This window comes from Ambystoma mexicanum, chromosome 9 (assembly GCF_040938575.1).
Source record: "Ambystoma mexicanum isolate Mex_15411 chromosome 9, UKY_AmexF1_1, whole genome shotgun sequence".
NCBI classification, from domain to species: Eukaryota; Metazoa; Chordata; class Amphibia; order Caudata; family Ambystomatidae; genus Ambystoma; species Ambystoma mexicanum.
In genome coordinates, this window is record NC_090931.1 from 1048541202 (window position 1) to 1048555937 (window position 14736).

Consider the following 14736-nt stretch of genomic DNA (forward strand, 5'->3'; position numbering starts at 1 on the left):
CACCATTATTATAGGCCCTGTTCAATGAAATTCTAGTAAAATGGGCAAGGCCTGCTTCCATGGAACCTGCACTGATACCAAAGGAATATAATGAGTCATTTAAATGTGGGAATTATAGACCAATTTCATTATTAAATACCAATTTTAAAATGTTCACAAAAGTCATGGCTAACAGAATACAGACACTGTCCACTGCCCCCCTTGCTATATGACTTGTCCTCAGAACCATTCTGGCAGACCATGTGAGATGAAGAGATAGATTAAGGGGATCCTGGAAGTGGCAGGATATGGTAAAATGCTAGAATATGCTAATTCCATCCTGTTGTTATTGATTTAGCCTATAAAAAACAATCCCAAGAGTACTTTAACAAATAGGCTTACAAACTAAATGTGGATCAGATGGAGTTAACACCTATTACAATCACATAAGAAAGAGGTCATTTGGAAAACTGTGGATTTGGAGGGTGTAAGGATATACTGTGATACCTAGGGAGAGATGTACTAACTTGGGTAATGAATCGTGTGAAAAATGACTTCACCAGATGGCCCAGCAAAATGGTATACTTGGGAGCAAGGTAAATATTCTAAATAATAATGTTTACCAAGAATACAATATATGCAGAGGAGTATCCCACTTAGGGACAGCAAAAAACATTTGAGGTTCATAAACAAGGAAATCAGACACTTTCTGTGGTGGAAAATAAGAAAGGCTCACAAGCACGTTGCCCCTGAGCTATCCTCCCGAGAGTTTGGTTTCTCAAACGTTGAAAGATATGGTGAGCCCTGCTTGTTTAATCATCTTTCATAAGGTTTGAGCACAGGAATACATTTTGTAATTCGAGAATATCCCTAGCACGATGAAGGATGGATGATGGATGGAAGTTGAGCCTGGCATAAGACACTGAAGAAACAGGTGGAAAAAATATGATCCAAATTGACAATGTGGAGAAATTGACGTTTCAAGGTGAAGGCAAATAACATTTACTGAACGTTGTGGGTTGAGCAGGGAATAATACCCCAAGACTATCTGTGGCAAGGGAAGAGCATGTTGCATTTTACATTTCTGTGATACAAGTATAAACTACATGGCAGTGAGAAGAAGAGACGCACACTCCTTGGCATGTCTGGAAAACGTCTTTAAATCCCCCCAGATTGTGAGTGGCTGGCACACTTGGTGACGAAAAAGTAATTATGGCTATCATATATACACATATACATGTTTGGGGGTGTCCATAGTCAGAGAGTAACCAAGCAAGTGGACCTTCAAATGGGCGGCTGAATGATAGAAATCGGAAGGAGGTAATATTAAAGGTATATTTCAAATCTACTATGTCCACATCTCTTACTTTGATACACCAGAGAACCCTCTGTTATTCATTTTGGGTGCTGGAATGAATCTTTATGAATGTTTAGATATGGGATGTAGAGAGAAGCAACTGTAGAGCATGTGAAGAGAGTGCAGCAAACACGGCACACATGTTGTGGCCTTGTGAAAGAATGCATGAGAGGGAATATGCAGCACAGAGTGGGGGAGAAGGGAATTCTTTTCATGGAGCATGCTGTTGGGGAACACGTGATTCTGAGAGTATGGAAACGAGAATCTGCCACCAAGACCGAAGAAAGTGTGGTTGGTATGATCAGACAATGCTCACATGAGAAATTAATGTTCAGGAGATTAAAAGTGACATGGAAATATGAATAAGTGTGTGAGAGAGAGAGAGTCTGAATGAGATGAGTGAGTGTGTCCCTCCTCCCCTATGTGGCAGGGTCAGGGTCATGACCCTGTCAAAGGAGAGTGGGGTGCCTTTCTCAACTTGGGGTAGGGGGCTCACTAAGTTCTCACTCTCGGCTTCCTCTCTCTCCAACTCTCTCAGCCACCATCTAGCCGCCTCTCCCCCTCCTCCTCCTTTCTCCTCTTTTTCTCTGACACCACCTGACGATGTGCCCAGACAAGTCGGGTCTATTAAAGTACTATCTAAACACGTGCTCCCCTGCTTCTCCAGAACCATCAAGGACCACATTGACACCCTCGCTACAGCCTTGTCCAATTTCTGCAATCACTCTTTCAATACTGAATCTTTCCCCTTTCCCCTCAAGCACTCCCTTGTGCACCCCCTCCTTAAAACGCATTGTCTGGCAAACTATCGCCCAATCTCTATCACTCCTTTCCTGGGCAAACTCCTGGAAAAGCTGGCCTTCTCCCAGCTTACTATCCACACTGAATTTGTTGGTTCTCTCCATGGCCATCAGTCTGGCTTCAGAGCATCCATAGGCACAGTAACTGCTCTCCTGAACACCTGTAAAGATATGCTCTGTAATCTGGACTCCAGCCTTCCTTCTATCCTCATCCTTCTTGACCTTTCCTCTGCTTTTGACACAGTCAATCACGCCATCCTGATCAATTGACTCTGTGATGACCTGGGCATCACAGATCAGGCCATGGAGTGGATGACCTCCTTCCTCCTGGACTGACCCTCCCAGGTCCAACTTGGGTACTTTTGCTCCACCACCTCTCTCTCCACATGTGGTGTCCCCCAGGGCTCTGTCCTCTCAGCCTGGCACTTCAATGGTCACTTGGCCCCTTTGGCCCACCTGATCTCTACCTTCTCATCTAACTTCCAGTGCTATGTGGATGGCACTCAGCTCCCTTTCAGACTCCCCTCAGCATCCCCTCCTCTTTCGCTCATTCCTGACTATCTATCCACGATTCAGGATTGGTGTGCTTCTAAAGATATCTGCTTTAATGCCAGTAAGACAGAGATCCAACTCATATGGACCCCCGCTCCTGCTTTCCCTCTCTCACTCTGGCTGCCCTCCTTGTGTCCTTTTCCTTTGCCTTTCTGTGAGGCAAAAAACCTTGGTGTCATCTTCAACTCCACTCTCTCCTTCTCTCCTCACATCACAGACCTTGCAGGAAGGCATACTAACAGCTGCACCTGCTCAGAGGTACTCTTCATTTTCTCACTTTGTCCCAGAAGCTCAACTCCCTGAGGGTCAGACACTTCTTCAGGCAGATTGTGGGGGGTAGATTGCTCTCCTCTGCAGGTGACTTTCTCTGGAATGGCCTCCCTGTCCCTATCAAATGTTAGCCAGACCTCCTGAAGTTCCAGAAGCAGCTCAAGACCACCCTTTTCTCCTCTGCTTTCTCTCTCTCCCTTCCCTGCTGACCTTCTTGTCTGCTGTGACTGACTGGCTGCTTGGTACCCTCAGAGTCCCACTGGGTCCAGGCTCCTCCATGATCAGTCTCCCCTACACTGCCTCCGGGCCTACCATGCACTTCCGGGCTGTAATTGAAACCTCTACAATCCCCTGCTTCCTTGCACTTACCCAGAGCCGTGCTGCTCTGGCTGCACTTACTCAGACCAATGCTGCCCTGAATGCACTCCTCCCTTGCCCCTGGCACTTCCCCCTCTCCCTTCCCCCTGCACTCTGTGTTGTCACACTTGCATGGTATGAATGACACAGGACCTAGTAAGATTGTTTGTCTTGTCCTCCCTCTGTCTTCCCCCTTGTCTTGTCACACCTAGAAACACTTGTGCACAGGCAAGCTATAAATGACTTATCATATCATATCATATCATATCATATCATATCAAGAGCAAAGATAGAACCAGCCCTGTCCCAGAAATGGTAAATTGGAGCTGGGAAGGGCTCCAGTCCCTGAAATATTTCCCCCATGTGCTGAAAATGTTAACCCTGATACCACTCTGTATATCCCAATACCTCTAATCACAGTTGCTGGCCACAGTTCTCTCTTTTCTTTTTCAGGACACCTCTCCCGCAATGCAAAAGCAAGCAACCAGGAAACACCAGACTTGAAGCAAACATTAAAACGGCCCGGAATAAAGCAATTCCAGTGAACTGTGAACCAGCATCACAGCCCAACAGCACCCAACAAATCAGAAGAGCACAAAAAATACCAAAAGAGCACCAAAGAAAAAAAACGTTTAAATCCAAAGCATTCCAGGCAAACACCAGGGCCTCTCTGTGAAACCTTACTGAAAAGGGGGCAGGGGCTTAGAGGGTACGGATCATGCCAACAGCCAGGTTGCCCACCATGACCAAACCCGCAGCAGCCGGCTACAACCTATTATGGGGCTGAGGAGGTGGTGATTCTGCCAAGATGGAACGTGCTGGTCGGGGCCAGAGTCTGTGTGAAGGTTGCAGAAGGACTCTATGGGAAAATCACCCCAAAGTCGGGCCTGGAACACAGATGCTCATTGGACATGAGGCACGGAATCGTAGAGAGGTCAAGCTTGTCCTGTTTAACTTGGGGAACAACACCTACCAGATCCAACCCAAGTCATCGCCCAGCCTTCATGAGACCCTGTGAGAAGGTGTGGCGTCCTAAAGGAACCCAGAACTCTTTGGAGTTACCAGATTACATTTTGCAGGAGGCCACCAGCAAGCAAGTAGAAGGAATATCCTGACTGAAGTGCCCATGAAGCATCTTCCCATAGTTAGAAGAAACCTTGGAGTCCTCGGCCAGCCTAGGGAAGAAAGATGGGTGATCTCTGCAGATTCTGGTGGGGGCAAGGAGGCCATGTACTATAGCAGCAAGCGATTATGGCCAACCTGAGGGTAGACATTCCCGAAAGAGGGGAGCACCCAGAGGTTACAGTCCCAGACATCCCAGAGGGCAAGGGCCCACCTGTGCTAACAGCTAACCAGACAAGACCAGAGTCAAGCATATATGTGAATGAGAGAAAACATCCCCCTGACAATAAAATGAAGGCATTTCACCAACTCCAACCCAGACACAGACAAGGAAGAACCACAGGAGATGGCAAATCATGCACATAACCATGTGTTCTTGGGCAGCTTGTTCCCAGTTGGTGAAGGGGAACGGGATCTCCAAATCATTCCTATGGGTGGGAGGACCAGTTAGCTAGAGGATTTATAGAGGAGAGGGTCTTGGGATAAAAGGTAGAGGGATCTGACAGCATCAGAGTCAGGACCCTGCCTAAGAGAGGGAGAGGTGCCTGTCTCAACATAGGGCAGGAGGGGTCACAATGACCATAGCTAGAGCCATCTATGCCCCAGAAATGGGAAATGGATGGTCCCTAGTCCCCAGAAAATGTCCCCCAAATGCTGAAAATGTTAACAGCCCTGATCCACGCTTTATCTCCCAATACCTCTCAATACAGATGTAGGCCACTGTTCTCTCTTTTCTTTTCAGGACTCCATCTCTCACAATGCAACAGAAAGAAACCAGGAAAACCCAAACCGGATACAAACAACTAGATGATCCAATATACAGCACTTCTAGGGAACTGTGAACCATTACCACAGCCCAACAGCACCAAACACCTCAAAAGAGCACAACACCAACTGAAGGACATTTTTTTTTCAATACACAGCATGTCAAGAAAACAATGAAGCTTGTATGTAAAACCATGCTGAAAAGGAGCCGGTCCTAGGTTTTGTTAAGCCTCTTCCCCCAGTGACACACCTACTGGGGAAAAATAGGCACTGATTGGTGCAGGAAGTAAGGTGAGCTCTGCAGCAAAGCAAGGAGTATAAAGGCACAGAACAGCCAGTCCTGCACTATAAAAGCAGACAGCAGGAGAGGCAGAGTGTGGGTTGTACGGGTGAGGTCACAGGAGGAGTTGAGGTGGGACTGAGAAACCAGGCAGAGGACAGATGGTGGAGTAGAGAGTTTGAGAGATGGTAGCAGAGTTTAGAAAAGGTGAAGTATTTGAGAGGGAGTGGCATCAGTGGTGTAGAGTGTAGTGTATTGTAGGAAGTGGGGAGGGTGGGGCATAGGAGGTGTGTGAGAGAGTGAGAGGTAGTGTGGAGATGGGATAGATAAGTGAGGTATTAATAGTATGAGAGGGAGTTAGTATTAGGAGAGAGTATAGCTAGAAGAGAGGAGTGTAGGATTGGAGTGCAAGGAGAGAGGTGCAGGAAAGAAGTGGGGAGGGAGTAAGCGTAGTGAGGGTGAGTGTAGTGTAAGTTTAAGCAGGTCACCATATCCCTGAGCTTGGTGGAGAGCAGTGTAGTAGTGGTTGGGAGTAGAGTAGTCATTGTAAGAGTAGTAGTAGTAGTGTGGGTGGAAAAGTCTTGTGGGAGGAGCGGAGGTGATAGTGGAAACGAGAAGTAGTAAAGGAAGAAGTAACATCAAAGGGTGGAAGCGAGTATGAGTAGTGTGGAAGTCAAGGTAAGGAAGTGTGGAGAAGTGAGAGTATTAGCAGTAGTAAGGTGGAAGAGGGAGAGTAGTAGTGCAGAGAGGGTAGAGTAGTAGTAGGATGAAGAGGGGAGAGTGGCAGGAAAAGAATGTTATAACATTAGAAGGTGGGATAGGCTGAAAGACATAGTGAAACGTTGGAGTGACAGAGGAGAAGGACGTGGGAGTAGAGAAGGTGGGTGCAGTTGGACAGAAGAGTGCAGTGGAAGGTGCACAGTAGTTAAGAGATATGAAGGACCGGAAGATCAAAAGACACCCACATACACCACCCTTTTAGCACTAACAATTGATAGTGTAGGGCGCCCTAGAAAGTCCCTGATGGAGTAAGACAATGAGGGAGTTAGATAGCCTGCTTTCAGGGAGTCACCATAAGAAAAGGCAGTTGCAGACAGTAGGGGTTAGCAGTCAGTAGCATGGACACGGGATAACTGATGCCTGGGCTAGGGCAGGAATCCCACAGGAGTTCAGAGAGAGGCAGCTCTAGTGCCACTTTTCCAAAAACCCTTCTTCAGCCGGTGCCTCTCTTCAACTGCCTGTCACCATTGCTCCAAAAGCCAGTCCCGATTTGCATTATTATCAAAATCCTTGAACTAAGAACAAACATCTGTGAGGCCATTTCTGACACCTATCCTAGTGCACGAGGTAATGCCGGACATAGGCAGCTGTGTTTATTTTCCTGGTGCAGGAGGTGGCTTGATTGCCTGTTACTGGATTATGCTGTTTGACTACAAAATGGATGTATTCAAACATAGGCACAGCAAAAGAAAACGAATTTAGATTGCACAATGCACACAGATTTATAACCTCACCACTAGGCCATAGAGGCCATAGATACTGAACAGTGACAGTCAATTGGGAAACTATTGTAGGCATTAGAAGATATGTCGAGCCGTGGAACTAGGTTCGATGATAAGAGAAGTTGCGTCAAGTGTCCCTGAATGCACCTGTCACTACAGCCCGCAGTTTTGTCATGCTGCATAACTTGAATACTTCTGTGCTGGCAATTTTATGGCGAAAAATAATATGCAGGTACCTTTAAAAACATTGTGAAGCCTTTGACAGAGCAAGCATCGGCAATAATGAGTGGGGGAGCATTGGTCATTATGTCAAAGAATCCAGTCACAAAGGTTTAAAGTGCCAGAAATTCTTTGAGAAATCCAATCCAGGTATATTGTTCCTGGTGAATACAATTTTCATTTACAAGATCTTACACCATGTTGCAGCAACCAAGATGCCTGTGGCGAAAACCAGGAGTTCAGTGGCTGACTTGGGCCTGCCTGGCTCCAGCAAAACATACACAGTACTCCATGATGTGAATGGGAATGCGTCAAAGATAGGGAAGCATATTTTTTCCCCACAAGTCAATAAACAGTAAAACAAATAAAATGAAACTGCATTACGTTTTTTCATAGATATCTTTTTAAAAGTGTGCTCTTTGAGCACTTTTGTTGGATAATGACCAGTTACATACACACATTTACGTATACGTGCATCTGTGTACGTGGGCGTAGAGGAGTGGGGGGTCAGAGGTGAGGGGGATGGATGTGGGCTAAAGGGGAGCTGCTGGGAACCCCACTAAAGAAAATGGTTGAATGAATTTCAACAAAAAGTGCACAAAGTGCATATGTTTAAAAAGGTGTCTGTCAAAACATGTGAACCAAAATAAAGTTAACATAATGCTTATGAGGCCTACATTTCATCACTAAAATTGCAGAAAAAAGAAAATGTTTATATTAATGTGAAAAATACTATGGGTATGCAGATTGTGCTTTACAAAGTAAACAAAAGATGATTTAACAGAACATTAAGAGGATTTACATTTGTTTTTTTATCGTTTTTGAATGAGATTAACATTTATTTTGTGTAATCATTAACAATCAAATGTAAAAGGTAAACACAAAATATACAGTAAAAACTCAGAGACTTTCATTCCAAAGGTAAGCAATTACAGTTTTCCTCAAATTGTAGAGATGAACAAGAGTCATTTTTCTAATTAAATCAAAATATAGGTTTTAAATATTTTAGAATTTACACATTGCTACTAAACACAGACAATGAAATCTAGCTAAGAAAGTTAAATTTCGCATTTAACAAGCAAAAAGAAAATTGAAATCAATACTTTTGGAAGATTTGATCAACAATGTAATTGCATGCTGAAGAACTGCTGCTATATGCATGTATTTTAGCAAGATGGGGTAAGAATTCTCCTGCACTGGGAAAAATGAGGAAACAGGTGCTCCTTTCGCTTGTGCAGTAATTACTGTCCCCCATGAAACAAATATCGAGTGTACTGCTGTAAGTCATTCAGGAAAGAATTTCCACTCAAGCAGGCAAAGTACACATACCTGACTGTCCTCATACCACCTGTGAGAATGTCACTAATCTTGTGTCAAGGAAAGGATGGGGAAACTTCCAAATGTACCAGTGCAACCTTACAATGCAGTTCAAAAGCAAAGCCGAACCAAGAGCAATTAAGGAACAGGCTCACTGTCTTATATCTTGATCAATCTCCAGGCTTACACCCTAAGGTGATAACGTGCAGACTTCTCAATCTCAAAAACAGTTTTCTGGTGTCCGATTGGATAACTGTGGCCTGGAATCCATAAGTCCCCAACCTAGATGGACATTATATATCCAGAAATAAAGCCTTATCCTGAAAGAATGTCCCCAGCCTTTAAGGAAACCTATTGGCGGGCACCATTACCTATTCATACAGTATGCTGGTGGGGGATAAAACAGTATATGTGTTAGTATTGTAACACCTTTGACTCAATATGTCTTTTAAAATAGCAACAGCAATCTTAGGAAATTACCAGAGCCCACCATCAACTGCCTGAGCCTGATTTTGAAAACACTACATTCGACAGTTACATGTGAACATGATTTGTTTTCTTCAAAAGCAACGCTCACCTAGAAAATAATAAACCATTATGTGTGTTCCAGGAGTTGTTATCGAGATTAGACAGACATCCCAGGTCTGCCTTCCATGCATATTGTTCCTTCAGCCAATAAAGTTGAAATGCTATTTTTTCTTCTCTTGGAGAATGACTTGACCTTTGGGGTTTTCCTCGACAAGGGGGGGCATAGCTCAGGGGCAACGCGTTTGTCTTGGAAGCAAGACAATGTAATGCAGCACAGGTTTGAATCCTGATCCTGCCCTTAGAAAGCAATCTCTGATATTAACCACGTATATAAAAAGAACTATTACACATATTTCACTCTGAAAACTCTAATGAAGAAGTACATGGGACTTCAAAAGCTAATCCACTGTTCCATCTCTGTATAGAAGTTTCAATTAGTCAAATAAGTTATCAAAACCTTCATCTCAAGTGTCCCGGGAAATACATTTCCGGTGTATGTGCTCCTCTCATAAATCTTTTGAATTTCAAAACACCAGCAGGCAAACTACTGAAAAGAATATGCTCTTTTTGTGTGAAAAGGAGAATCTGAACATAAACTGATCCATGGGTTATGCATTAGGAATGTCGTCAAATACAGAGCGTGCACCATCAACACACCGGTGAGGCTATGATACATGGACAAAAAACTGTTAGAGAATCCTGAACATGTGACTAGGTGGTAGTAAATGATGAAGTGGAACATCCGAACGACTGTTTGATTCTGCAAGTATTGTTCAACTTCATGAACAAGGGACAAACATGTAAAGACTTTCTACATTAAGTCAAATGTTAGGACACTTTCAGGAGTTCGTAATGATACCTTTTGAGTGAAGGCATTGAGATGAATGGCAGCAGTCTTTTGTCTGAGTCATCAGCATCACGCAACACTGTCAACAATAATAATCTGCAATGCATGACTCAGGTGGGGATCAGAAGCCGCACCTCAACCTCGGACAACGGTTTCTTGATGGTCAGGGGTCGTGCAATGTTAATTCATCTGGTTACCTTCCCTTCTCCTCAGCAAATTGCATGCAGTATGCTGCAATATTTGGCATGAGTGCCTGACTTTTGTCACATTTATTTGACCACCCCTGACCTTAGCCCACAAACACAGGTGCAATTTCAACAGTTGTGAGAATGATATTCAGTTATTGTTCCATTTGGTATGCCAAAATGCAATGATATAATGCACAGCATGAGTGATTGATGCATACACGTATCTGGAATGGAATTCCTATTATGACCCTAATCATTCTTTTTGGTACTATATCAAACATTTGGATCAATGAGGTGTGGCTGTCATCCAAAGGCAGCCCACCAACACTTTGAAATAACACAGTGTAATTCCGCATGACATGCCAGTGATGCCCATGATCAGTAAAGTTCTCATGCTTTCTAGTTTCAGGAGAGAACCGATGTAAATTTAAGATTTTACCCTAAATGAGCTCTTCCACTTAGTCACAGATGTGGTGGACTGATGTTTTCTCAGATTGATTACTTGAAAGGACTGAATCTATGCCACCATGCAGCTGAGACGATGGTCATTTGTCGTAGAGAGAAAAGGATATGGTCATCATAGTAAATGTCTGGAATGTAGGGCAGAGGTTTTGTGGCACTAACAGCACAAGCCACGGAAGCATTTGCAAGCATTTGCAAGCGCCTACGCCTTACAAATCAAGTGAAGGTCTGGACCCACCTGACACCCACCTAGCCTGATGAAGCCTTTGTCAGGACCAATGTAGCAAGCGAAGGGCTGGACCTATCTCACACCTACCTAGTCTGATGAAGCCTTTGTCAGGACCATGGCAACAAGCGAAGGGCTGGAACTATCTCACACCTACCTAGTCTGATGAAGCCTTTGTCAGGACCATGGCAACAAGCGAAGGGCTGGAACTATCTCACACCTACCTAGTCTGATGAAACCTTTGTCAGGACCATGGCAACAAGGGCAGGGCTGGAACTATCTCACACCTACCTAGTCTGATGAAGACTTTGTCAGGACCATGGAACCAAGCGAAGGGCTGGACCTATCTCACACCTACCTAGTCTGTTGAAGCCTTTGTCAGGACCATGGCAACAAGCGAAGGGCTGGACCTATCTCACACCTACCTAGTCTGATGAAGCCTTTGTCAGGACCATGGCAACAAGCGAAGGGCTGGAACTATCTCACACCTACCTAGTCTGATGAAGCCTTTGTCAGGACCATGGCAACAAGCGAAGGGCTGGACCTATCTCACACCTACCTAGTCTGATGAAGCCTTTGTCAGGACCATGGCAACAAGCGAAGGGCTGGACCTATCTCACACCTACCTAGTCTGATGAAGCCTTTGTCAGGACCATGGCAACAAGCGAAGCGCTGGACCTATCTCACACCTACCTAGTCTGATGAAGCCTTTGTCAGGACCATGGCAACAAGCGAAGGGATGGAACTATCTCACACCTACCTAGTCTGATGAAGCCTTTGTCAGGACCATGGCAACAAGCGAAGGGATGGACCTATCTCACACCTACCTAGTCTGATGAAACCTTTGTCAGGACCATGGCAACAAGCGAAGGGCTGGAACTATCTCACACCTACCTAGTCTGATGAAGCCTTTGTCAGGACCATGGCAACAAGCGAAGGGCTGGAACTATCTCACACCTACCTAGTCTGATGAAGCCTTTGTCAGGACCATGGCAACAAGCGAAGGGCTGGACCTATCTCACACCTACCTAGTCTGATGAAACCTTTGTCAGGACCATGGCAACAAGCGAAGGGCTGGAACTATCTCACACCTACCTAGTCTGATGAAGCCTTTGTCAGGACCATGGCAACAAGCGAAGGGCTGGAGCTATCTCACACCTACCTAGTCTGAGGAAGCCTTTGTCAGGACCATGGCAACAAGCGAAGGGCTGGAACTATCTCACACCTACCTAGTCTGATGAAGCCTTTGTCAGGACCATGGCAACAAGCGAAGGGCTGGAACTATCTCACACCTACCTAGTCTGATGAAGCCTTTGTCAGGACCATGCCAGCAAGCGAAGGGCTCAACCTTTCTCACACCTACCTAGTCTGATGAAGCCTTTGTCAAGACCATGGCAGCAAGTGAAGGGATGGGCCTGTCTCATACCTGCCGAGTCAGATGAAGACTCTGTCAGGACCATGGTAGCAAGCGAAAGGATGGGCCTATCTCACACCTGCCAAGTCTGATGAAACCTTTGTCAGGACCTTGGCACAAAGAAGCCATACATGTGGCATCTTCTGCTCACTGAAACTATTCTTAGCATAACGCAGCCGTTGAGGAAAACTGCAGGCTGCTTTTATTGAAGGATTGCAGAGAACGTTCACCTTCGAATACCAGAAAACAGAGATCCATATGGGTCACACATTTCAGGTGGTTGAACCGAGCAGTTCTCTTTTTCCAACTGTCTGATGCTGCCCGCAAATGGTGTGGAGCGAAAGATCAGAAGCCTTGGTCCACAGCTGTCTATGCACAGCGCTGTGGTATCATGTTGCTGGCAGTTGCACATAGCTTAACTTAGTAATGGTGAGAAATCCTAATGATGTTGCTGGTCAGAGAAAGTCTTGCAAAAGTGCAAGTTTCATGTTGTGCCATTTGCCCTACAGGTGAAGCGATTTGTTATTTGCATAGGAGAATGCCATCATTATGGAATCCGATCTCCTCATGTGCATGGCTTACAGCAATGAACCAAGAACGCATACAAAGTAACCCAGGGAAATCTGTAGAATGTGGCACACATTCAGTAAGCATGTTTGTCACTCAGGAGGCAACAAGGCAGGTCACTGGTACTCTCTGGAGGCCCCCACACTTGGTGTTTTCAAAAACTGCATCGATGATGGGGGAACCTGGCCTCATTCTAGAGGTAGGCAAGGGTTAACCACACAAATGCTGACAGTATGTCAGAAGCTCTGCTGCCCGTTTTTGCACAAGTGCTCCAATGACGAGCTCTGACAGAGCCACTGTGTCAGAATGTGCTGCAGTGTTCTTGTGCACAGTGCCTGTGCATGGGAATATTGCATAAGGCATTTGGACACACGGCTCAAGTCAGGCCTTTGTGGGTGGCGTCAGGAACATACCAGGGCTTTTGATTACCTGGCCTTTTTAGTTTTCATTATTAGGTGATGCTAAAGCATCACCTATAAGCCAACACTATTGAATTAGAGTGCAGATAGGAAGAAATGGGATACGAGGAGAGACACACAGCTTGAAAGCTTTTGGATATTTACCCACCCATTTATTGCCCATGGTCTTGCTAATCCCTATGGCCATTCCCACCCACTTCCGGCCCCCCCTCCCAAAACACATCCTCTTGAGATCTCTTTGAGCTAGCTTTACTGAGCCTTGCCATCAAACATTGTGCTCAAAGTGCCTGCCAGTGTTTTGCTTTTTCAAAGCAGTCTTCTGAAAGTTAATGACTTAATAAAAGTGGTAAACGAGCTGCTGGTGTAATAATAATGTCAACCAGGTCTGCTGTAAGTAACTCGATTTATTAACACTATGGGCCTCATCACAAGTTTGGCTATTAGCATCGGATCATGGGTTTGGCGGAATGTTTGGTTCACATTCCCCATTGGGCCCATTCGGGAATTCCCCATTCCCCATTGGGCCCAATGGGGAATGTTCACACTATTACCGCCGGCAGTATTAGTGTCGGCGGTAATAGCGCCGAAAATCGGCAAAATAGCAGCAGATTTAGCCCCCAGCTCAGAGCTGGTAGCAAATCCGCCAAGCCCATAATCTGGCGGACCATTAAATGTGGCGGTAATAGTGCTACGTCACATTTAAGGGTTACCGCCAGACTCGTGATGAGGCCCTATGTGTGTCCTTCCCCAAAGTCCTTTTAAACACAAGCATTGGCAAAGCCACCATTGTTGACTTGTTTATAAGTATTAGGCATTTGCCAGGCACTGCCATTATATGCCCAGTTACTCACACCATTATGCAGCCCCTACCATCGATGGCCAGTTAAAACCACTGCGGCAGTGCCTGATAAATGTTTTTCCCATGCCTACACAAAAGCCAAAACTGTTGGCATTGCCAATGCTTGTTTGTTCTAGAAGTTGTTCTGTTCATGGTTTTGGCAATGCTCTCTTTCTCAACATTACTTTGATAGCCATGTGAGTCAAATTGTGCCTGTGATGTTTACTTTTTCCTTCCCTTTCCCGTCTTTATAAAGACATTAGTCTTGATGAGTCTTACCTCCTTTTCAGCATCTTCCAATTTCTTTTTCTTGCTCTCGGGCATCAAGTCATCTAACCAGCTCAATTCTCGTTTGGTGAAAAAGAAATCCATGAGTTTTCTTACAAAGACCAAGGCTAAAACCTAGTAAAAAAATTTCAGAACATATTATAGTAACTCAAAGATCATTATGCAAGCCTTGGGTAAACTGTACTTTTAAAGAAGGAAATGTAGGGCACTGTTGTCGATGATAGATAATACCTAGTATTAACTTGTGAAATATCAGTCAGGATTAAAAATAATATCTGCAAACTGTGCAAATATGCATTGTGGCAATAGAGTAATGTGGGCAACAGCAGTAAAATAACAGCCTGAATACGTTTTTAACACATGCTTAACTGTTAATGTTGCTTTATGCATAAATCCCGTATTGTAGCGTATGATAAAAATCAGGGACCAGGGGACAGAT

The 14736-nt window shown here is 44.9% G+C and overlaps 1 protein-coding gene across 8 annotated transcripts in view; it reads right to left on the minus strand.

Moving 5' to 3' along the window:
• SLC4A10 (solute carrier family 4 member 10) overlaps nucleotides 1-14736 on the minus strand; it is a 1479043-nt gene that overhangs the window by 22341 nt on the left and 1441966 nt on the right. For all 8 annotated transcript variants that reach the window (XM_069616332.1, XM_069616329.1, XM_069616333.1 and 5 more), the window contains exon 22: nucleotides 14289-14411. In XM_069616332.1, coding sequence (XP_069472433.1) covers nucleotides 14289-14411 — 123 coding nt within the window. The remainder of the gene's footprint in view (nucleotides 1-14288; nucleotides 14412-14736) is intronic.